General features: G+C 43.3%; 1 protein-coding gene and 1 long non-coding RNA gene across 2 annotated transcripts in view; one reads left to right on the top strand and one right to left on the bottom strand.

Annotated features, from left to right (window-relative positions):
• The window catches only part of LOC144683710 (uncharacterized), a 272,653-nt gene that overhangs the window by 94,890 nt on the left and 153,194 nt on the right, over positions 1-24,569 (bottom strand). The gene's annotated exons all lie outside the window — the stretch shown is intronic.
• Positions 1-24,569, top strand: part of frmpd3 (FERM and PDZ domain containing 3) — a 235,935-nt gene that overhangs the window by 74,920 nt on the left and 136,446 nt on the right. Inside the window, exon 3 of the mRNA XM_078547754.1 lies at positions 21,415-21,460. Within this exon, the coding sequence (XP_078403880.1) occupies positions 21,415-21,460 (46 nt within the window). The remainder of the gene's footprint in view (positions 1-21,414; positions 21,461-24,569) is intronic.

Genomic DNA, 24,569 nt, shown 5'->3' with positions numbered 1-24,569 from the left:
GGAACACCATCATCTTTTACTTGCATGGGCAAACGACTGAGTGCAACTGCATTTGCAATTTGACTTCCAGGTCTATGAATGAAAGTATACTCATACGCTACCAAGATTAATGCCCATCTTTGTACTCTTGCTGAGGCTATAGGGAGTATAGCCTTGTCTTCGCTGAACAATCCCAACAATGGCTTGTGGTCCGATATGATAGTAAAATGATGAGCGGGTACATATTGATGAAATTTCTTAACACCAAAAATGATTGACAGGCCTTCTTTTTCAATTTGAGAGTACACTTTTTCTGCTGTATTGCATGTTCTTGATACATATCCTATAGGTTGTTCCAATCCATTACCAATTGGATGAGAAAACACTGCTCCCACTCCATAGGGAGGTGCATCACACGTTAATATCAACTCTTTTTTTGGGTCAAAATGTACTAGAAGTTTAGAGATTGTAACAGCTGTTTCACTAGCGTGAAAGCTTCTTCCTGTGGTGTTTGCCAAGACCATCGCAGGTTTTTCTTGAGCAAGTAATACAGTGGTGCCAATTCTGTCGACAAATTAGGCAAGAAACATCCATAGTAATTGATCATCCCCAAGAATTATTTCAATTTGAATGTATTCTTTGGTGCTGGTGCTTCTCTAATGGCTTTCACTTTTTCTTCAACTGGATGTAGACCTTGTGAATCTACTTTGTGACCTAGGTAAGTTACCTCTTTCGCTTGGAATGTGCACTTTTCTTTTTTCAACCGCACTCCCACCTGCGAAAAACATTTCAAAACTTCTTCCAAGTTCATCAAATGTTCCTTTTCAGTGAGTCCAGTCATGAGAATGTCATTCAAATCAACTCCAATGTGGGGCAGTCCCTGTAGTAAACTTTCCATGGTTCTTTGGAATATGACACAAGCTGAAGATATGCCAAAAGGTAAACGGGTGTATTGGTACAATCCTTTGTGTGTATTAATTGTGACAAACTTCTGGGAGGCCTCCTCTAATTCCAATTGTTGATAAGCATGACTCAAATCAAGCTTCATGTAGGCAGTTCCACCTGCCAGTTTAGTGTACAAGTCTTCAATTTTTGATATGGGGTGTCTGTCCAACTTAGCCACTTTATTGACTGTTAAATTGTAGTCCCCACAAATTCGAATGCTTCAGTCAGGTTTGAGAACAAATACAATTGGTACTGCAAATTCTGAAAACTGCACTGGTTGTATCACTCCCAGTTTTTCTAATCTGTCCAGTTCAGCGTCTACCTTTTCCCGCATTGCATAAGGTACTGGTCTTGCCTTCATGATGTTGCCTCTGGATCTAGATGAATTGTTGCTTGTAGCCCTTCAATCTTTCCAAGTTCGTCCTTGAAGACCAAGGCATATTCTTTTAGTAGCTCTGATAGCCCATTAGTTCTCAGTTGGAAGAATTCAGCCATTCCAATTTAATTTCTTTCAGCCAGTTTCGTCCAAGGAGACTAGCTCCCCCGCCTGCTACCACCATCAAGGGTAATTTCACTGTTTGACCACTGTAGTGTACTGTGACGTTACTTATGCCCTTGACTTGTATGTCTTCTCCCGTGTAAGTTTTCAATTTGGTATCTGTTTCTTCCAAATTTAGGTTACATTCCCCATGATTCAGGTATTTAAAGGTATGCTCACCTATCACTGTCGAGAACGCTCCTGTATCCATCTCCGTTCTGATCTGTCCAAGTCCTAGATGACATAGCTGCTAGACTGGGTCTGCGGCAGGTGGTGAGGGGATCAACAAAAGGGAAAAACATACTTGACCTTCCTCACCAATCTGCCTACCGCAGATGCATCTGTCCATGACATTATCAGTAGGAGTGATCACCGCACAGTTCTTGCGGAGACAAAGACCCATCTTCACATTGAGGATACCCTCCATCATGTTGTGTGGCACTATCACCGTGCTAAGTGGGACAGATTTTGAACAGATCTAGCAACTCGAGACTTGGCATCCATGAGTCACTGTGAGCCATCAGCAGCAGCAGAATTGTACTCGAACACAACCTGTAACCTCATGACCTGGCATATCCCCCACTCTACCATTATCACCAAGCCAGGGGATCAACCTTGGTTCAATGGAGAGTGCAGGAAGGTATGCCAGGAGCAGCACCAGACATACCTAAAAATGAGTTGTCAATCTGGTGAAGCTACAACACAGGACTACCTGCGTGCCAAACAGCATAAGCAGCAAGTGATAGACAGAGCTAGGCAATCCCACAACCAACTGATCAAATCTAAGCTCTGCAGTCCTGCCGCATCCAGTCGTGAATGCTGGTAGACAATTAAACAACTCACTGGAGGAGGAGGCTCCACAAATATCCCCATCCTCAATAATAGAGCAGCCTAGCACATTAGTGCAAAAGATAAGGCTGAAGCATTCGCAACAACCTTCAGCCAGAAGGGTTGAGTGGATGATCCATCTCAGCCTCCTCCAGAGGTCCCCAGCATCACAAATGCCGGTCTCAGCCAATTCGATTCACTCCTTGTGATATCAAAAAACGGTCGAAGGCAGTGGATACTGCAAAGGCTATGGGCCCTGACAATATTCCAGCAATAGTACTGCAGATTTGTGCTCCAGAGCTTGCCATGCCCCTAGCCAAGCTGTTCCAGTTATAACACTGGCATTTACCCGACAATGTGAAAAAATTGCCCAGGTATGCCCTGAACACAAAAAGCAGGACAAATCCAACCTGGCCAATTACCACCCCATCAATCTACTCTCCATCATCAGTAAAGTGATGGAAGGGGTCATCAACAGTGCTACCAAGCAGCACTTGCTTAGCAATAGCCTGCTCTCTGACGCGCAGTTTGAGTTCCTCCAGGGTCATTCAGTTTCTGACCTCATCACAGCTTTGGTTCAAACATGGACCAAAAAGCTGAACTCCAGAGGTGAGGTGAGATTGTCTGCCCTTGACATCAAGGCAGTATTTGACCGAGTGTGGCATCAAGGAGCCCTAGAAACACTGGAGCTAATGGGAATCAGGGGGAACAGTCTCCGCTGGTTGGAGCCATACCTAGCACAAAGGAAGATGGTTGTGGTTGTTGGAGGTCAGTCATCTCAGCACCAGGGCATCACTACAGGAGTTCCTCAGGGTAGTGTCCTAGGCCCAACCATCTTCAGCTGCATCATCAATGACCTCCCTTCCATCAAAAGGTCAGAATTGGGGATGCTCACTGATGATTGCACAATGTACAGCACCATTCACAACTCCTCAGATACTGAAGCAGTCCATGTCCAAATGCAGCAAGACCTGGGCAATATCCAGGCTTGGGCTAACAAGTGGCAAATAACATTCACACCACACAAAGTGCCAGGCAATGACCATCTTCAACAAGAGAAAGTCTAATCATCTCCCCTTGACATTCAATGGCATTACCATTGCTGAATCCCTGACCATCAACATCCTGGGGGGTTACCATTGACCAGGAACTGAACTGAACTAGCCATATAAATACAAGAGCAGGCGAGAGGCTAGGAATCCTGCAGTGAGTAACTCACCTCCTGACTCCCCAAAACCTGTCCATCATCTACAAGGCACAAGTCAGGTGTATGATGGAATACTCCCCACTTGCCTGGATGGGTGCAGCTCCAACAACACTGAAGAAGCTTGACAAGCTTGACACCATCCAGAACAAAGCAGTCCACTTGATTGGCACCCCTTCCACAAACATTTACTCCCTCCACCATCAACACACAGTGGCAGCAGTGTGTACCAAATACAAGATGCACTGCAGAAACTCACCAAGGCTCCTTAGACAGCACCAGGTCTAAAATGGCTTGCTCTCTGGTTGCTTCCAGAATGTATTGCTCTAAGAAACTGCCCCAAATATACTCTATGAACTCATCCTCAATGCTACTTTTGCCAATTTGATTCATCCAATCTATGCGAAAATTAAAATTGCCCACAATTATTGCAGTTCCTTTCTTAGAAGCCCCCATTATTTCTTGATGTATATTCTGTCTTACAATGGAGCTACTGTTAGGGGCCTATAAACTACTCCCATCAGTGACTTCTTTCTCCTCTATTTCTTATCTCCACTCACACTGATTCTACATCTTGATCTTGTAAGCCAAGATCATTGCTCACTACAGTACTGATCTCATCTTTTATTAACAGAGCTATCCCATCTCCTTTTTCTTCTTCCTATCCTTATGAAATGTCAAATACCCTTGAATATTCAGTTCTCAACCTTGGTCACGTCACAGAATCACAGAATCACACAGTGCAGAAGAGGCCCTTTGGCCCATCAAGTCTGCACCAACATATGAGAAACACCTGAGCTACCTACCAAATCCCATTTACCAGCACTTGGCCCATAGCCTTGAATGTTATGACGTGCCAAGTGCTCATCCAGGTACTTTTTAAAGGATGTGAGGCAACCCGCCTCCACCACCCTCCCAGGCAGCGCATTCTAGACCGTCACCACCCTCTGGGTAAAAAAGTTTTTCCTCACATCCCCCCTAAACCTCCTGCCCCTCACCTTGAACTTATGTCCCCTCGTGACTGACCCTTCAACTAAGGAGAACAGCTGCTCCCTATCCACCCTGTCCATGCCCTTCATAATCTTGTACACCTGGATCAGGTCGCCCCTCTGCTCCAACGAAAACAACCCAAGTCTATCCAACCTCTCTTCATAACTTAAATGTTTCATCCCAGGTGACATCCTGGTGAATCTCCTCTGCACCCGCTCCAGTGCAATCACATCCTTCCTATAATGTGGCAACCAGAACTGTACACAGTACTCCAGCTGGAACCAAGGTTCCATACAACTCCAACATGATCTCCCTACTTTTGTAATCTATGCCTCCATTGATAAAGACATGTCCCAAATGCCTTTTTCACCACCCCAGTAACATGCCCCTCCACCTTCAGAGATCTATAGACACACACGCCAAAGTCCCTTTGTTCCTCAGTACACAGTGTCATGTCGTTCATTGAATACTTCCTTGTCAAATTACTCCTTCCAAAGTGTAGCACCTCACACTTTTCAGGGTTAAATTCCATCTGCCACTTATCTGCCCATTTGACCATCCCATCTATATCTTCCTGTAGCCCAAGAACCTCACTGTTAACCACCTGACCAATCTTTGTGTCATCCGCAAACTTACTAATCCTACCCCCCACATAGTCATCTATGTCGTTTATATAAATGACGAATAATAGGGGACCCAGCACAGATCCCTATGGTACGCCACTGGACACTGGCTTCCAGTCACAATAGCATCCTTCTGTCATCACCCTCTGTCTCCTACAACTAAGCCAATCTTGAATCCACCTTATCAAATTACCCTGTATCCCATGTGCATTTGCCTTCTTTATAAGTCTCCCATGTGGGACCTTGTCAAAGGCTTTGCTGAAATCCATATAAACTACATCAACTACACTACCCTCATCTACACACCTGGTCACTTCCTCAAAAAATTTAATCAAATTTGTTAGGCATGACCTCCCTCTGACAAAGCCATGCAACCATTTTCTCTGCAATGGCTATCATATCCCTGTTGATTTCTATTTATGCTCTCAATTCAAATATCTTCTTATGAATACTGCATACATTCAGCTAAAGAGCCTTTATTTCTGTCTTTTTACTGTTTTTCCCTACTCTGACCCTGTTTGCTGGTGCTCTTTTGTATGTAGGTTTTGTCCCTTTCTCTCACACTCTGGTCATCATTATCTGTGTCACTACCCTTTCCTATTACCTCGTCCTTTCTCGTTAACTTTTTAACTCTCGCCTCATGTGAACTCTCACCTCACCACCCCCCCCCAAAATTTATTTTAAACAGGCAGCACCTCCTACATTGCTGTGCTCCCTCAGTACTGTTATGTCAGCCTTGACTTTTGCGATCAAGCCTTGGAGTGGGACTTGAACCCAGAGCCTTATGATTCAGAGGTAATTGTGCTACCTGCAGAGCCATGGCTGACTATGTCTGGTAATAAAGGCAGGACAATCAGCAATTTGATGACGTGGTATCGGATGTTGTTACAAATTATTTTATCTGGGTTTCAGTGAAAAACAAGATATTTCCTTTTTTATTCATTTATGGGATGTGGACATCGATGGCCAGGCCAGCATTTATTGCCCATCTCTAATTACCCTTGAGAAGGTAGTAGTAAGCCACCTTCTTAAACTGCTGTAGTCCATGTGGTGTAGGTACGCCCGCAGTGCTGTTAGTTCAGGTTAGTTCAGGGTGGCTGAGTTGTACCTTGAAGGTATAAATGAAAGCTACTTCCATAAGCACTTAGAACAGAAAAAAGTTAGTGGAAAATGGTTGTGTTATACTATCTGATTGTGGTACAAATTGTTGCATTATGTACTGTAGTGTACTATGCACAGAATTACTGACCATGTACAGTGCTTTACACATAGGATAATGTACTGGCTAAAGAGGATAGCTTACAAAGTGAGGCATATTATTTGTAAGATAACACATGGGCTGTATGTATTAATTGGATCCTTTTATTTTTCTATCTGTTATATTGTAGAATCAAACTTTGTTCTCAGCATTTTCCTTTAAGGTGATGCCTTGTGCTAGAGTATACCACAGCTATTGGGAAGGACATACGTTAAGTTCCCTCCCTCCACATTCTGCTGAGTTCCCAATAGGGGCTGCATCAAAAAGAGACCACAGACTTTTTTCCATAGAAAGCTTGAGAATAAATCAGACTGGGATGTCTAACAGCCAACCATAGATGCACTGCAAAGAACTTTTTAATTCCTGAAAGCTCTCAATCATGGCAGTGAAATAATGCAAAGAAAATTAATTCCAAATCAATGTAGAAACACGGACACTTAATCATACAGAAACTATTAGATTTAAGTTCCACAACTAAAATAATTCCCTTTACTCACAGTGCCATTAAGATTTGCACTGAATAGCAATAATAAATCATTTGAACACCTTGACAAACATTAGCTCATTGGAAGATTGGTAGATGAGAACAGCAATCTTTTCCGTCCATTTATTGCAGCTGTATTTAGATTCAGACAGGGCAGTACTTATCAATGATGCTTCACTTTAACAGTGCCTGTTGCTGCTTCGTTGCTAGGTGACTTCAGTTTTCATTTGAGGGGCATTGCAGGCAAGCAGACTTGAGGGCAGCTTCTCCTGACTACTAATGGAAGTAGGTCTGTTACATAAGGAACACCAAGAGGAAGCAACACAGATAAACAAGAGACTGAGAGACAGGGAGAGAGAGAGAAAGAGAGACAGAGAGGCAGGCACACATACAAATGTGAAAAAAAGAAATTGAGCATTTCAACTGAAACAGGTAAAATAAGACATTTCCAGTTATTATTATTCAATTAGCCCTAACCGTTTTAACACAAAGATGACTTATCTGTTTGTAATAACCATTCATTATTTCATACAACTCTCACATTGTGTCGACTGCTTGCTGCTTGTGAGACTTAAAAGTTATGCATGATCTTTTTACTGCAATTGAACCCAATAACAATATTATGATTGAAGTCAAAGAATGGGATGTAATCAGGATAAGTAATTTATGAGATACGGGAATCCCTGTGATGCTTTTAATTAAGCTGCCTCCCCTTTGATATTTGCTCCTTTGCACCATTGCTACTTCTTATGTATAGAAAGGGAGCAATGTCTTCTCAATTTCTTTTCATTCACGCAATAGGATAACAATTTGTGATCCTTCTTTGTGCCAAAATGCTACTATACTCTTTAGGAAGTGGAACTGTACACGGAGCCAATTTAGGATAAATTCTGCTACATTTCTGCGGTGCATTTTCTTGACTTTAGCACCTAATTCTCACCTTTTTTTGGTGCGATATAAAGGAAAATTAGCTGCTATCCCACAATGCCAATTTAGTGTGCTTGAGCTGGTTGGTACAAGTTTTGCTGGCATGAATGTGGTTGAGCCAGTGCCAGCTACCAAAATGGTGAGGAAAATGTTTATTTTGGGTTTGATGTGAAACCAGAAGAAACAGGAGTGCTCCTCCCTCCATTACAGCATTCCTGCAATCAATTGCTTCAAAATTACACCTAATTTTGATCTTTTACCCAGCACCATCAAAATCTACAACCCATCTGCTCAAACTCATATCTTCCCATTGAATCTGGGGGATTCGGCAAAGGCATTGCTGATGGAATTTCTCGAGTGCTCTTCTGCGTCACAGATACATAGTCCAGCTCTCACTGCAGTTCAGGAGTGTGGTGATGACAACTGCTCTGTACACTAGGACTTTTGTTGACTTGCGGAGGTCGTTGTTGTCAAACACTCGCTGCCATAGTTTGTAGAAGGCTGAGCTGGTGCAGCTGATCCAGTGTTGGATTTCCTCATCAATGGTGGTCTTTTGAGAGAGGTAGCTGGCAAGGGGAAGCACTCAACAACTCCCAGAGTCTTTTATTTCTGGTTTACAGCACCCGCAGTATTTTGCTTTTATTCCAGAGTCTCTCCTTCAACATATATGGGAGGTGGAATATTTGGCTGACCAGGTGTGGGCTGATATGTTGAATTGAAGAGATGAGGAGTGGTGCAGGGGGGTGCGACGACACTGCAGTCATTGTAGATCATGTTTATGGTAAGTTTAGTTTTAGCAGGGAGGTTAAAGAGTTTTCCATCTAGACGGGATTTAATACATCAGAGGTCAGTTGATCTTTGGTGAGGTGATTGGCCACTGTCAGGTAGATTGTAAATAGTATGGGGGCTATCACTCAGCCTTGCTTGACACTGGTCTGGATTTTGAAGGGAACTGTTTCAGATCTTCCATTCAAGACAGTTATTGCAGTCATATCATCATGGAGTAATTGCAGGATTGTGATGAAGCTTATTGGACAACCAAATGTCTGGAGCACGATCCACAGACCCTCACGATTTATTGAGTCAAATGCTTTGTTCAGGTTGATTAATGCAATGAAGTGTTCCTGGTGGTGTTTTCAACATTTTTCTTGGATTTATCTGGCAACAGAGACCATGGGCGGAATTTTCTGTGCTCACTGGCATCGAGCATCATGGCTGGTGTGAGCGGACAATATGGCAGGAAGGCCAAAAATCGGTTTCACGCCATCATGAAACCAGTTTGCAATCGTCCGTTCTGCCCGTCAATGGTGGACCATGTTTCCCATTGCCACACGTCAGGAACTTCATTGTAATATATTTGCATATCATTATAAGCCCAGCTCGCCGGAATCATCCCCCCATGCTGGATTGTCCGAGCATGCCGAAGTGTTTCACAGCTGAACATAAGCGATATACACTTGGTGAGCTGCACTTCACTCGGGTCTTTGAGGTTTGTTCGCCTACCTTGCTTCGGGCAGCACTCGCGGTCATCAGCGCCAGGCTTCACAGGCAGCACCGCATCACTTTTAGGGGGACTCATGGGCAGGTCTGTACTTACGAGACTAGTCATAAGGCAGCGGGTGGCTTTTCAATGGCTACAGGGCTAGGGCTTGCTTGGGGAAGGAGGAGAAATGGCCTCAGGAAAAGGAAGAGGTTGCAGGGAGAGGGCTGTACTGGGGAGGGGAGCTATCCCAGGGTGTGTGTGTGGGGACACATGTTGTTCTGTGCAAGTGGCCTCAAGAGGGTGAGGGCTGAGGAGGTAGTCTCCAGAGGAGATGAGGCCAGATGGAGATGTGCGGGTTTGTGTGTGAGAGTGAATGGTGATGTCCCTTGAGCTGGCAGTGAGTGAGATGCCAGTGAATGTGTGATGGGCATGAGTGTGTGAGTTTAAAGTGATGAGATGGATACCTTACCCTGGCGGCACGGATGAGATCATTCATCCTCTTTCTTCACTGGATGGCCAACCTCTTCTGTGCAGCGTTGGCACTGACAACCACTGCCACCACCTCCCAATTTGGAGTGATGACACTGATGGGCCTCCTCGGCCAGAGCAGGGGTATAGAACATTGCGGCGGACTCCAACGGTGTCCAGAGGGCGTCCCAGGGATGTGTCACTGAATCGGGGGGGCTGCAGTCTTCTTGCCTTTCGGGGCCATATCTTCTGTGCAGCAGTCCTGGGCTGGAAACACTGAGAGGTGTGCACGTGGCTGCACTTTACATATAACGCCCAGCGTGAGGAAGCGGCGTGGTAATGACGTGGCGGGCAAACGGGAGGCCGCCCACTAGCAAAAGTGCATGTTTCCGGGGAATGCATGATTAATGGTGCAGGATTGGGAAGATGTGGTGTGAAAAACCGCCATTGCAGCCAGCAAGTAATGTATTCTTTTTCCCGCCCACTGCCGCAATTAGTGCAAATCTGGAACAATTCCGTCCCATGTCAGAGGTTCCTCTGGGAGGTCTAAAGCTGCACTGTGTCTCTGGGAGGATTTCCTCAGCCACAGGAAGTAGGTGATTCAGAGTATTACATGTCAGGATTTTCACTATATAGACAAGAGAAAAATACCTCGATTAGTTTCCACGGCGTGATTTACCTCCATTCTTGAAGATAGTTACAGCTGTCACATTCCTGGGTTGGAGTGGGGGGTGGGGTGGTAAGGGGGAGTTAGTGGGGGAAGTTCCTTTTCCTCCCAAATTTGTAGGATGAGCACATGGAGTCTTCATTTGAGCAAAAGCCCACCAGCTTTGAAGACCTCAGCTGGAATACCCTCAGGGCGGCAGGCTTTGTTGTTTCTCATCTGTTTGATTGCTTGGTGCAGCTCTCCCATCGATGGTGGTTCACCCATGGATTCTATCACATGGCACTGAGGATTAGCCTGGAGAGTATCAGCTGCCACTGTGGATTCACAGTTGAGGAGTTATTGAAAAGGTTCTTTCCAGCGTTGATGGATGGCATTGTCATCCTCAAGAAGAGAAACATCATCCTATGAGCGAAGGGGATTTTGTCCATTTGTCCTTGGTCAATAGAGGGTGGCTTCAAAAAAGCTTCACAAGTCATGATGGCCAGTATATTGTTGGATCTCTCAGGCTTTCTCTTCCCATCATATGTCCTTTATCTTCTGGATTTAGCTTTGGGAATGAGTCTTGAGCTATTGGAATACTGCCTTCTTGACTTGTGACCTTGGGTTGTTATGACAGACAATGAACGTTGCTCATTTTTATGCTAGGATGTCACATATTTCAGTATTGTTTTCATTGAACCAGTCCTGGTGACGATGATGCTTGAACCCAATGGTTTGGGCACAGGACTGTTCTGGAATTGAGTTGGATGTTTGCAGATTTTCGAGGTTGGCCATGAGCTGTACTTGGAAAACCTCTCTTCGATCGGGCTGCTTTAGGGTTGAGACTTTTTCCTCTTGGACTTTTGGGCCTTGCGATGTGTTGGTTCTGGCGGATGTTCATCACCAATTGAACAAGCCTATGTCCAGTTGGTGATCCACGGAAACTCTGTGACAGTATCAGGGTCAAAGGCTGCCCTCTGACCCTCTGATACTGGTTCCTGGCATCCATGTGTGCTTGGGACCCAAAAGTTCCATCTTAATGCTGGAATTAATCCTTAGTGAGGGTAGTTGTCTGTCCGCGCATGCTCTGTTGGGCAACAGTGGAGGTATGCACTCAGCGGAGATGAAGCAAGCCTGAGAGCCTGAGACACATACACATATCTTGTTCCTGGTGACATCCTCAATGCCACTACATGAATTCAACTTTGTGAGAACTAAGCAAACCAAAATCTGTGCTCCAGAAGACTGTGCTCATCTCTCCTCATTTGAGCCAGCATATGATTTAGATAGAGAAGGCCATACTGTACTGTGATGTTTAAATTGCAGCAGCCTAGACATGCATGACAGAAGTCCAGATTGACATGTGGCATGAGTTACTGAGGGCTGCACTAGAGACTCATATCAAAGCAATAAGCCCTGCATTACTTGCAATGGAATCTCATATGTTCAACCTGTGGAATAACAGCCATATGTCAGTATATGTCAGCTACAAACCCCCAAAGATTACAGCAGTTTCTTGTCCCCCGCCCCAACTTAAAAATTAGGCGCCATTAATCAGGATTGTAACTTCTGACAGAGGCCCCACCCCTTTCTTAACCACTTCCTCTCCATCCCATCCACCTGCTCACCTTTTCTAAGTGGGTCAGTCATTCTTCTCCATTGAACTTCCTGTCATAATCCCTCTGGGCTGGATGCAGTGGATGAGGTGATGCCCAGTCATTTGAGAGGGTGTGACAGGGAATGGACTGCATCCTCTTGAAGATATGCAGGAAAACAATTGTTAAGTACAGTGTGAAGATAATTTTTGAGCAATTTGGTTAATCATTTTAATAGTATGTGCTTTTCATGAATAGTAGCTTTGAAAACAAAGCCAGAGATTTCATTATTTGGTTTTGTGTTGGTTATTCATGCCTCATTCACATTTAGGCATTTGGATATTTGATCATTTGACAGCTACATGGTTATTTGAACTGATCGCAATTTTTTTGCATCACACTTTTGGGAGCATAACATGCTTGAGGTTACTTTTGCGGTAACATTTTCTTTGAAAGGTGTGACACAATGGACACTGCACATCTCCATTGGAGGAATTTGAAAAGAAATTTCTAACAGTGGAATAAGTGATTTTTAATCAGGAGGGGGATTAATTTAAACATCACTACTTTCTCCCCTCACCATCCATCCATAAACAAAAAGGTGTTTTGGCTTGCTTCCCCCTTTATAAGTGGTGGCATATTTCCGAACCCTTCAGTTCTGGTGTGATCCACTTTTCTATTAATAACCCCACAGCAAACTCAAGACAGGATGAACTCAAGGGGTTAGTTTATTTGTACAATCTCAAAGCACGGGAGGAGGGTTGCCATCCCTAAATACATCGAGGAATTTTTTAATGGAAAGAAAAAAATAAACAATTGTATTCTATTATGTTGCCCAATTGTGCTGGTTATTTAAAGATTTTTGGCCAGGATTTTCCCCTCGGTGATTTGGGGGCGGGGCCCGGTCGCCGAGGGGAAAATGACGCGGGATGACGTCGGGAGGAACCCCCGACATCATCACGGTCCATTTAAATTTTTAGGAAGGCGGGCGGACAGCAAAATCAGCTGTCTGCCCGCCGACCTGTCAATGGCCAATTGAGGCCATTGACAGGCTAATTAAAGTAATTAAAGTGATTAAAGACCTGCCCGGCCAACCTTAAGGCTGGCAGGCAGGCCAGGAGCCCTAGCGGGCTCCAGATTATTTATAAAACTTCATCCACTGGCGGGATGAAGTTTCATGTCCGTTTTGTATAAAATTAATAAAGTTTATGTGTTCTTTATTAACATGTCCCATCTCATGTGACATTGTCACATGAGGGGGACATGTTAATAATTTTTTAATGTTTCTATTTTAAAAGTTTTTTCCACTGTCAGTATTCTCCCTGAGACAGGACTTTGCCTCAGGGAGAAGTGCACTCTTTCGCACGCATGCGTGAAAGAGCGCACTTTGACAGATGGGGAATCCCTCCCCCACCGGAACAGGAAGTGCATAGCGCTTCCTGTCAGGGATGCCGCTGGGCAGGCCTTAATTGGCCCGCCCACTTAAAATAGCGGCAGGCCCCGTTTCAGTGGCGGGGGGTCGGCTGTCTGCCCGCCGCTAAGCCAGTGGGGCCCGCACGCCATCCGAGGGCAAAATTCTGCCCTTTATGTTTGTGATGAGCAAATGAATTTAAACATAAAGTTAAAGCCTAACCTATCGCAATTTCCAGTGCATTTTGGGTGCAATTTCCCAATTGCGCCCAAAACAGAACCGTACTTCTTAGAGTGTTTTCCTTACCTCATGCAGATAAATAAATAATTACATTTTTTCTCCTCACGTAACACAGTTTCACAAATGAAGGAGGGAGCAGATCTTTATCTTATTGTCCATCTGTCAGGATGTGGGCTTTTCTTAATGAAGGCCAAGAAATATATATAACTTAAGAAAGTATGATACTAATTTACATCATTTCTTCTTTACAAAGTAACTCAGCAATAGTACCAGAAATTTTAATTTTAATTTACTTGTTTAAATTCATGACTTTTTCAGATCTTCTCTATAAATTTGAATAACAATAGATTTCTTTCATAATTTGCTGCTTATATTAACTTTTGCTTTTGCATTTTCTTTGTAACACACAAAGAAATGCAGCTATTGTAATTGTTTAGAATATAGCCTGGATTTTAACAGCTAGTGGATTTCTGGCATGATAGACCCAATCAATTTAAATGGCGCAGCCTTATTTAAATCCCACTGGCTGACACCCCACCCGTAATAGGTCAAAAGCAGCAGAGACCACCCAGAGGCCAAATGACAACATGAGGTGGATCAGCTGCCAGGCTGTCACTCAGGGTCCCACAATCAGGAAGGAGAGGCCTATGCATTCTTTTTGAGGCTTGCTGCTGTAGAGAAATTAAAATCTCACCTTTTTGGGCTTCTCCTTGCCTGGAGAGCAGGTGAAAATCCATCCTGGCAGTTCCCAGTGGTGCCAGAACAGGTAAGTGATTTGGATTATTTTAATTGCACACCCACCTATATTACAAAAATGAAAGTGTAAGCTACTTGTAAAATATGTAGCCCAGTATAGGTACGGTCGCATAGTATTTATCCTTCTGGACTAGTAATCCAGAGGTCAATTCCCATCACAGCAGCTAGAGAATTTAAATTAAGTTAATTAAATAAATAAATAAAAGAATTAAAAGGAATAAAAGACTAGTATTAGTAAGGTGAAAAAATAACCTACCTGTTTCCTATAAAATCGATCCAGTTCACAAATGAAAGGAAATCTGCCATCCTTATCCAGTCCAATTCAAGACACAACAATGTGGTTCACTCTTAACTTCCCTCTAAATGGCCTAGCAAGTCAATCAGTTATTACAAGAAACAATAGGATAAAACCAAACAACCACCTGGCATCAACCTAGGCATGGGACAAGAAAGGCACATAAAGCCCAGTTGACCCTGCAAAGTTCTCCTCTCTAACAACTGAAGACTTTTGCCAAAAGTGGGTGAGCTGACCCAGAGATTATATGAGCAAAACCTTGACATAGCCATACTCAGCAAATCATATCTTTCATCCATAGACCCAGATGGCACCATCCCTAGGTATGTCCTATACTGTCTGCAGACACATCAAAGCTGGCAGAGTGGCAGAGTGAACTACAATTGAGAGGGAGGCCCCAAGAGGTTTTAACATTAACTCTGGACCCCAAGAGGTCTTATGGCATCGAGTCAAACTTAGACAACAAAACATTCTGCTGCTTTCCATCCACTGCCCTCCATTACCTGATGCTCCTCCATGTGAAACTACTTGGAAGAAGCACTAAGGATAGCAATGGCACAGAATGTACTCTGGATGAGGGACCTCAATCTCTATCACCAAGAGTGGCTCAGTATTATCAATACTGACCAAGCTAACCAAGTCCTGAAGAACATAGGTACGAGACTGGGTTTGCAGCAGGTGGTGAGGGAACTAACACAAGGGAAAAATCTACCTGACCCCATTCCCACCAATATATTTGTCACAGATGCATCTATCAATGATAGTGTTGGTCAGAGTGACCATTCCACTGTCCTTGTGAAGACGAAGTCCCATCTTCACACTGAGGACACCCTCCATTGTGTAATGTGGCAGTTCCATTGTGCTATATGGGATAGTTTCAAAACTGATTGTTTTTTTCTTTCATGAGCTGTCAGCGTTGCTGACTTGGCCAGCATTTATTGCCCATCCATAATTTCCCCTGAGAAGGTGGTGGTGAGCTGCATTCTTGAATCGCTGCAGTCCATGTGGTGTAGGTACACCCACAGTGCTGTTAGAGAGAGAATTTTAGGATTTAGACCCAGCGACAGTGAAGGAACGGCGACATATTTCCAAGTCCGGATGATGAGTGATTTGGAGGGGAACTTCCAGGTGGTGGTGTCTGCTGCCCTTGGACATCAATGAGACATTGTGGGCCATCAGCAGCAACAGAATTATATTCCACTACAACCTATAACCTCATGGTCAGGCATATCCCTCAATCAACCATTACCATCAAGCCAAGGGACTAACCCAAGTCCAATGAGGACTACAGGAGGGAATGCCGGGAACAGCACAAGGCACATCTAGAAATGAGGTGCCGACTCGGTGAAGCCAGAACACATGCAACAGACAAACTAAGCCCAACATATCAGATCAAAGGTCAAAATCCTGCAGCATCCAGTCATGAATTTTGCAGTATAGTTAAACAACTATTAGGGGGAGAAGGCTCTATGAATAACTCCACTATGTAAGTGCAAGAGACAAATCTGAAGCATTTCCACCTACCTTCAGCCAGAAGCTCCAAGTGGATGATTCACCTCAACCTGCTGCCAAAATCCCCAGCATCACAGATGTCAGTCTTCTGCCAAGCCGATTCACTCCTCACGATATCAAGAATTGGTTGAGTGCTTCATTAGCAAGGAGTTGCAAATGAAACTGAACACTTTGCACAGAACAGCAAAGCCACGATTATTATGCTGGACTTGTGCTCCTTGGTACTGCTCCCAGGTCAGCAACATCACTGACATCTACTCAACAACGTAGAAAATTGCCCAAGTATGCCCTATCCAGAAAAAGGGTAAATCCAATCCTTCCAACCACTGCCCCATCAGTCTACTCTCAATCATCAACAAAGTGGCAGAAAATGTTGTCACTACGGGTATCAAGTGGCACTTACTCAGCAATAACTGGTTCACCGATGCTCAGCTTGATTCACCCAGAGCCATTCAGCTCCAATCCCCATTAAAACCTTGGTCCAAACATGGAAAAAAGAGCTGAACTCCAGATATGAGGTAAGAGTGACTGCCCTTGACATCAAAGCAGCATTTGATTGAATGTGGTAGAATGTTAGTAAAATTGAAGTCAGTGGAAATCAGGGGCAAAACTCTCCACTGTATGGAGTCATACCTAGTGCAAAGGAAGATGTTTGTGGTTTTTGGGGCCAATCACCTCAGTACCAGGGCATTGCTGCCGGAGTTCCTCAGGGTAGTATCCTAAACCCAACCATCCTCAGCTGCTTCATTGACGACCTTCATTCTATCCTAAGTTCGTAAGTAGGGATGTTTGCTGATGATTGCATAATGTTCAGTACCATTCACTATTCCTCAGATAATAAAGCAGTTTATGCCTCCATGCAACAAAGCATAAATAACATTCAGACTTGGTTTGATAAGTGACAAGTAATGTCACACAAGTGCCAGGCAATGATCATCTCCAACAAGTGACAATCTAACCATCTCCTCTTGACATTCAATGACATTAACATTACTGATTCCCCCGCTATCAACACCCTGGGGTTTACCATTGACCAGGCTCTTAACTGGATCAGCCATGTAAATACTGTGTCTACAAGAGCAAGTCAGAAGCCATTCTGCTGCAGCAAGTAACTCACCTCCTGACTTCCCAAAGCTTGTCCACCATTTTCAGAGAACAAATGAGAGATTTGGGGGAGATGAAGGTGTAGTGGTAGTAATATCACTAGACTGGTAATCCAGAGGCCCAGCCTAATAGTCTGGGGGCATAGGTTCAAATCCCACCATGGCAGCTGGTGGAATTTAAATTCAATTAATAAATTTGGAATATAAAACTACTCTCAGTAATGGTGACCATGAAACTATCATCAATTGTTGTAAAATCCCATACGGTTCACTAATGCCCTTTAGGGAAGGAATTCTGTTTCATCCTTACCGGTCTGGCCTACATGTGACTCCAGACCCACAGCAATAGGGTTAACTTTTATCTGCCCTCTGAAGTAGCCTAGTAATCCACTCAGTTCAAGGGCAATCAGGGATGGGAAATAAATGCTGGCTTTGCCTGCAATGCCAACATCCCATGAAAGAATAAGGAAAAAGAAATCAGAGATGTGATGGTATATTCCACTTGCCTGGATAAGTACAACTCCATCAACACTCAAGATGCTAAGTACAATTAAAGACAAAGCAGCCCGTTTGATTGGCACCTCCTCCACTACTTTAAACATCCAATTCTTCCACCACCAGCACACCATGGTTGCAATGTACCATCTCCAAGATGCACTACAGTAACTTGCCAAGGCACCATCAATAGCACTTCTCAAGCTCATGACCTGTACTGTGTGGAAGGACAATGCAACAGTCGCATGGGAACGCCACCACCTGCAACTTGCCCTCCAATATCATACACCACCCTGACTTGCAAATATTGCCGTTCCTTCATCATCACCGGGTCAAATTTCTGCAATTCACTCCCTAACAGCCGTATAGGTATACCTACACCACATGGACTGGAGTGATTCAAGAAGGCAGCTCACCATCGCCTTTTCAAGGGCAATTTAGGAATAGGCAATAAATGCTGGCCTCGCCAGCAACACCCACATCCCAATAACTAATAATAGAAAATTAGAAAATAGGCTGCAGTTAATTAAAACAACAAGAGTTGAAAAATTCTTGCTGTACTTTGTTTTAAATTTTTATGCAAGAACAGATTCTAATTACTTTCATGGCTCCCAAAAGTGCTTTCACAACTGATTGATCTTGTCACTTGGTGTGTGAGAGTGGATTACGAAAAGCAAATCCTGGCATACTCTGTGAATTGCCAATAGCAACAGTGTGTATGGAAACATTGGAACAGGAGTAGGCCATTTAGCCCCCTCAAGCCTGTTCTGCCATTCAATAAGATCATGGCTGAGCTAATACTCCATATATCCACATTTGCCATATTCCTTAATAGCTTGGATTGACAAATCAATCTATCAATCTCAGTTTTAAAATAAAAAATTTATCTTGCCAGTTGATATTTGCAGAAAAGAGTTCCAAACTTCTGCCACCTTTTCTGTATAGAATTGATTTCTAGCTTTACTCCTAAATGGTCTGGCTCTAATTTTTAAACTGTGACCCCTGGTCCTAGAATCATCGATCAGTAAAAATAGTTTCTCTTTATCTTTATCTACTCTATCTCTTCCCCTTATATCTTGAAAACTTCAATCAAATCATCCCTTAACCTTCTCAACCCCATGGAGTACAACCCTAGTTCGTCTAATCTCACCTTGTAATTTAAACTCTAGAATCCAGGTATTATTCTGGTAAATCTACACAATGGACCTTACAAGGCCAATATATCCTTCTTAAGGTTTGATGACCAGACCTGCTCATCATACTCCAGGTGTAGTCCAGGGTTTTATATAGCAGAAGCATGACTTCTAACACTTTGTATTCTAGATAAAAAGGCAAGCATTACATTGGACTTGATTATTTTATGTAACTACTCATGACATCTTAATGGTTTATGTACCTTTGGACCCCTACTGTTTCTAGATTTTTACCACATGGAAGGTGTCCTCTTTTTTTTTTCCTTTTTAGGTTCAAAGTGGATGACCTCACATTTGCTTACATTGAAATCCATTTGTCACTGTTTTGCACATTCACTTAATCTATCAATATTTCTTTATAATTTTATGCTTCAATCTGCTCACTGCTCACAATACCACCAAGCCTGTCATTGGCAAATTTGGATATATGGCTTTCTATCCTATCATCCAAGACATTAATAAATGAGAACCCAACACATTCCTTACAGGATACCACTAATAACATCCTGCCAAATAAATTATCTACACATTATCCTTGCTCTTTGTCTCCTGCCGCTCAGCCAATTTCCTAACCAAGGATTTCATTGATTTGCCTTTTTTAATTGCTCATTGTTAATTACTTGTTTTTATATGTGGTAAGTATAACAGATAGAATGAGTGCCATACCCAAGAATTTTAGTGTAGCCATCTTCCATGGTATTGTTGATAGTGATTTGAAGGACATACCAATTCTTTAGCTGTGTTCTCAAATGTTAGTTATTAATTTTCTTTTAAGCATGAAATACATAGTAAGATGGCAGGAAAAATGTACCAGGTTTGAGGTTTCGTTTTAGGACTTTGAAGGAATTGTGGATACTAGTGGAAGGATCTATGATTTAACAGGTAGGTGGAAGGGTTTTGTGATAGCAGCATTAAACAACTAGTCATAAGATTTAGTAGCATGTGGGTGTTAGTTATGTGATTTAGTACTTTTGGGGTTTTGAATAATCCATGGGTATGGGATTCCAGCATCATTGGAGGTGATTTAGCACTTTAGCAAAACTGGGGGGCCCCACCCTAAGCCTGAATTCTTCAAACAAGCCTCTTGTGAAATATCTTATCAAACAATTGATCACCCATATACAGTGCATCTTCTCCATTCCCTTTTTACTATCTGCTGTAGATCACGGCATGTAAGTCAACCTTAAGGAGCCTCCAAAACTCCTTCTAAAAACAGGGGTCTACTTATACACCGAGTATTAAATGTGAACCACCGGTGTGGGTGGTTGTCATTTTGAAATATGGAAAAAGAAATAACATTGATAATTCATATTAAATTAGTGTAGTATGGTTTATTGAATGAATTAGTTGTACAAAGATACTTTTAACCGCATTCAAAGCATTTTAAAACTGTTAATTAATTGGGCTGAATTTTACAACCCCATTGCGGTGGGGGCAGGGCCAGAAAATGTGACAAGCTGTTCAAAAGTCCACTGACTTCACTGGGACTAGAAAATCCCACCAGTGGGCTGGGCTGAGCTGTAAAATTCCTTCTATTGTCTTCAGCTTCCGACACAAAGGTTCATCAAATTCATTCTGAGTCACATTGGCTATATCCATCATCATAAGGATCTCACCCTGGATCAGATTTGGCACTTTTGCTTTCAGAACTATCCCTCCACAACAAATCATCTTCCTCTCTATCCATTGAATTAAATATTCTGCATTTTTTGAATGATCTGATGACACTTGGTGCACCAATAGCATCCCATGATTTGATAATGAAACCACGCAAGCATCAAGTTGAGGAACATGCATACTTCCACTCTTTGCGAAGGTTGTTTTCTCTGTCAACCATCCACGTATTACATTCAGTGTGGACATGAACCTTGAATGGCTTGTTGGGGCACACATCCAAAGGTTGACTTACAGGCATTAGGCCTCAGGTATAACTGCAGTGTGGATGTTATTTCTTTGCAGGCACCTCTTGACCTCATCAGTTATATCAGATCTGAACCTGTCCCACACAAATAAGCTGCATTCTTTACCTAGACCACCGGGATGCCCATTCCACATGTTCTTGATCAATAGCTTCACTCCATCCTCATTCCTCCATCTACTGTCTTGGGCATGCACAAAAGCTCCTGCAGGGAGCTTGATGTTGATTTTTACATTTGAAAATTGCCATAGGCTTTAATTTTATTTCATTGGCTATACAGGCTAGTACCACCATGAATCTTGCCTTCTCATGTTGGATTCAAAATCGATATGATGTGGCTTTGGTTATTTACCAGAATTTATTTCATATTCTAAATGTTCAGTTCCAAGGATTTTTATAACACAATAGGGAAAGGAAAATTCTTGTTTGTATTTTTGGATGTTCTCAAATACTGCCAGTGGTTAAATTTCCAAACTATGAAATCTGTACCCAATAATAACTGATAATTTATCTTTTCTAATAGGAATGGCAAGGATTCCATTATTCTGACTGTCCTTCAGCCTCATCAAGTGAGTGTGCTCCTTAATTCTGTCATGTACTATCATTTTGATCTAACAAGAGATAGTTTAAAATCCCACGAGCATCAGTTGGTAGATGCTTTTCATTGAGTACAGAAATATTCTAGATTTGATTCCGGATCTAAACAGAAATTTTCCATCTCAGCATGGCAAAAGTTGGGTGCTGCAATTAAATTTATCATCTGCTTGGGTTTCTGCTCTATATTATCCAGAAGCTTTTTCTAGAAAGTGTTTGCACCTTGGATGAAAATAGGATTGCCCTCTGCTTTAATTGTCTTCATGATTGAATACCTTTCCAACACTTCACCTACACTCACATGAAGAGTAGCCACTTAGATGGAAGAATGCAATGTATCCCAACATAAGTTACCAGCTCATGAAAGGATAAGTATGAGAACAATTGAGGAGAAATTGGGGAAGGAGGAGGAGAAAAAAATGACCTCGGTTTAAGACTTTGCTATACAACATGGGTCTACTAAAATATATTGTCAATTTTACATATCCTTGAACCTTCAGGATATTCTGTTACTTCCCCAAAATGTTTTCATAAAACATGGGCCTTATATTTTCTTTGGAGACAGAAACCAGGAGCCTGGTTGGCTTTTTTTTTGTCAGAAACCTACCTCCAATGGAAAACTGGCTGAATTTCGGATTTTCCCATGGGTGCACCCTTAATTTATATGGAGAGGGTTTCCTGTCCAATTACTGCTAGTGGGGGCAGGAATAGAGGTGGGCTTCAGACACTCAAGGCAGCCACCACTGAGGCTGCTGGTTGTCCTGAGGGAGAGGGTTTGTGCCAAAGCCAGCCACTGTACCACAGAGACCCAAGATGGCACAAGGAAGTCAGAGGACCAGCACCCCTGAGAGAGAGGAGGGAGGACCTCTTCCCAGAGGGTGGCAAGAGGAAGCCACCTCACCATGCAGCAGAGACACCTTTCTGTTCAGCATCATCTCCCTTTGCCAATTCCAATTCCTCCTCCTCTCTTACCTACTGTTTCTCCCCTAATGAACTGACCCTTTTCAGGGCATCATCATCCTCAAAGTCCATAGATCTCTGGGGGCCCATGTTATGGAGAGCACAGAAGACAGAGACCTTTGCAGGAGGGTATTGCAGGGCACCAACTCACCACACAAGACACTAGACTCAGTGCCCTGTGAGCCAGCAATTCCACCATCAGTTGTGATACCTAGGTGTTGCCCAGCATCGGTGAAGAGGGCATCTGCCCTCTAGGATATGTACTGGCGTGCAGCCACCTGTGAGATGCTGAAGAACTCCGCACTAACAATGACACGGATATCTATGACTATCTGCCCAGAGAGTCACAGTCTCCTTTAGCACTGGTTCTCAGTCATCTCCAAATCTCTTTATCATTGCCTGTAGATCATGTGCTCAGATGGTGTTTCCTTCTCCTTCATGCAGGGTGTCCCTCTTCTCTGGCCTCCTGATGCCTGGTGCTCAGCCCTTCCTGTGCAGACAACTACTCCTCATCTCCAATGGCCTCAGTTTCTGAGGATGCAGTGTCCATTTCCTACTGCAGCCTTCCTGGTACTCAGTTGAGAGTCCAAACTGCTGTGCTCCGATACCCACGAAGCAAGCAGAGCGCTGACTCCCTGAACTGGCAATGTTCTTAATGCCATCTTGATTTGGAACTGTATCACTGTCCTTCACCACTGCTGGGACAAAATCCTGGAATTTCCTTCCTAACAGCACGGTAGTTGCACTACACCACATGGACTGCAGTGGTTCAAGAAGGCGGCTCACCGCCACCTTCTCAAGGGCAATAAATGGTGGCCTTGCCAGCAACGCTCACATCCCATGAATAAATATATATAAAAAAACATATGAATAAAAGAGTTTTATTTGGCTTTATTTTTTATGCACTCTTTGACCTGTGACCTCAGGGTTAAGCCTTTTAAACTTTAAAAAGCATTTTTACTTACCTTGTTACACTCTTCCTGCCTCCATGGCTTGCTCCAGACATGGTCCTCGCCACTATGCAGCTGGTCTGACACAAACAGCTGTTAAACTCTGACCCCCTCTTGGAAAATTCAACAAGTTGTGGGAGATGGGCTTTTAATAAGCCCACAACAGCGTCGAAAGGTGAGAGCAAGTTCCGAAACCTGCACTTTCCCCTGCCCTTGGGAAAATCGGGGAGGGTGGAAACAAAGGTGGGACATCTGGCTGAGTCAGGTCACAGCCATATTTTTACTGGCCCCCCTCCATCCTGACCTGATTAGGACTGGGAAAATCGAGCCCCAATTTTCATTATTATATGCACTTTGTTTAGTAATGATTCAGGTCGGTTACTTGAGTGTTTGATTTTTCTACTGCCACTCAGGCATAAATTTTAAATCTATCCTGTAAATATTCACCAAGCCAAAAATCACAATGGCAGCCAAATAAAACTAATTTATTCATGTGTTTTTTTATATATTCATTCGTGGGATGTGAGCGTTGTTGGCAAAGCCAGCATTTATTGCCCTTGAGAAGGCGGTAGTGAGCTGCCTTCTTGAACCACTGCAGTCCATGTAGTACAGGTGCAATCACCATGCTGTTAGGAAGGGAATTCTAGGGTTTTGCCCCAGCAATGGTGAAGGAACAGCGATATAACTCCAAATCAAGATAGTGTGTGACTTGGAGGTAAACTTGCAGTTAGTGGTGTTCCAATGCGTCTGCTGCCTTGTTCTTCTAGGTGGTAGAGATAGTGGGTTTGGAAGGTGCTGTCGAAGGAGCCCTGGCAAGTTGCTGCAGTGCATCCTATAGATGGTACACACTGCTGCCACAGCAAATTGGTAGAGGAGGAAGTGAATGTTTAAGGTGGTGGATGGGGTGCTGATCAAGCGGGCTGCTTTGTTCTGGATAATGTTGAGCTCCTTAAGTTTTTTTGGAGCTGAACTCATTCAGGCAAGTGGAGAATATTCTGTCACACTCCTGACGTCCACCTTGTAGATGGTGGACAGCTTTTGGAGTGCCTGGAGGTGAGTTACTAGTCATAGAATTCCCAGCCTCTTACCTGTTCTTGTAGCCACATATATGGCTGGTCAAGTAAAACTTCTGCTCAATGATAACCCTAAGGATTTTAAAGGTGGGGGATTCAGT

The sequence above is a fragment of the Cetorhinus maximus genome, chromosome 8 (genome assembly GCF_964194155.1).
Source record: "Cetorhinus maximus chromosome 8, sCetMax3.hap1.1, whole genome shotgun sequence".
NCBI lineage: Eukaryota > Metazoa > Chordata > Chondrichthyes > Lamniformes > Cetorhinidae > Cetorhinus > Cetorhinus maximus.
Note: the sequence above shows the minus strand (reverse complement) of the source record. Positions and strands in the feature narration are given on the sequence as shown.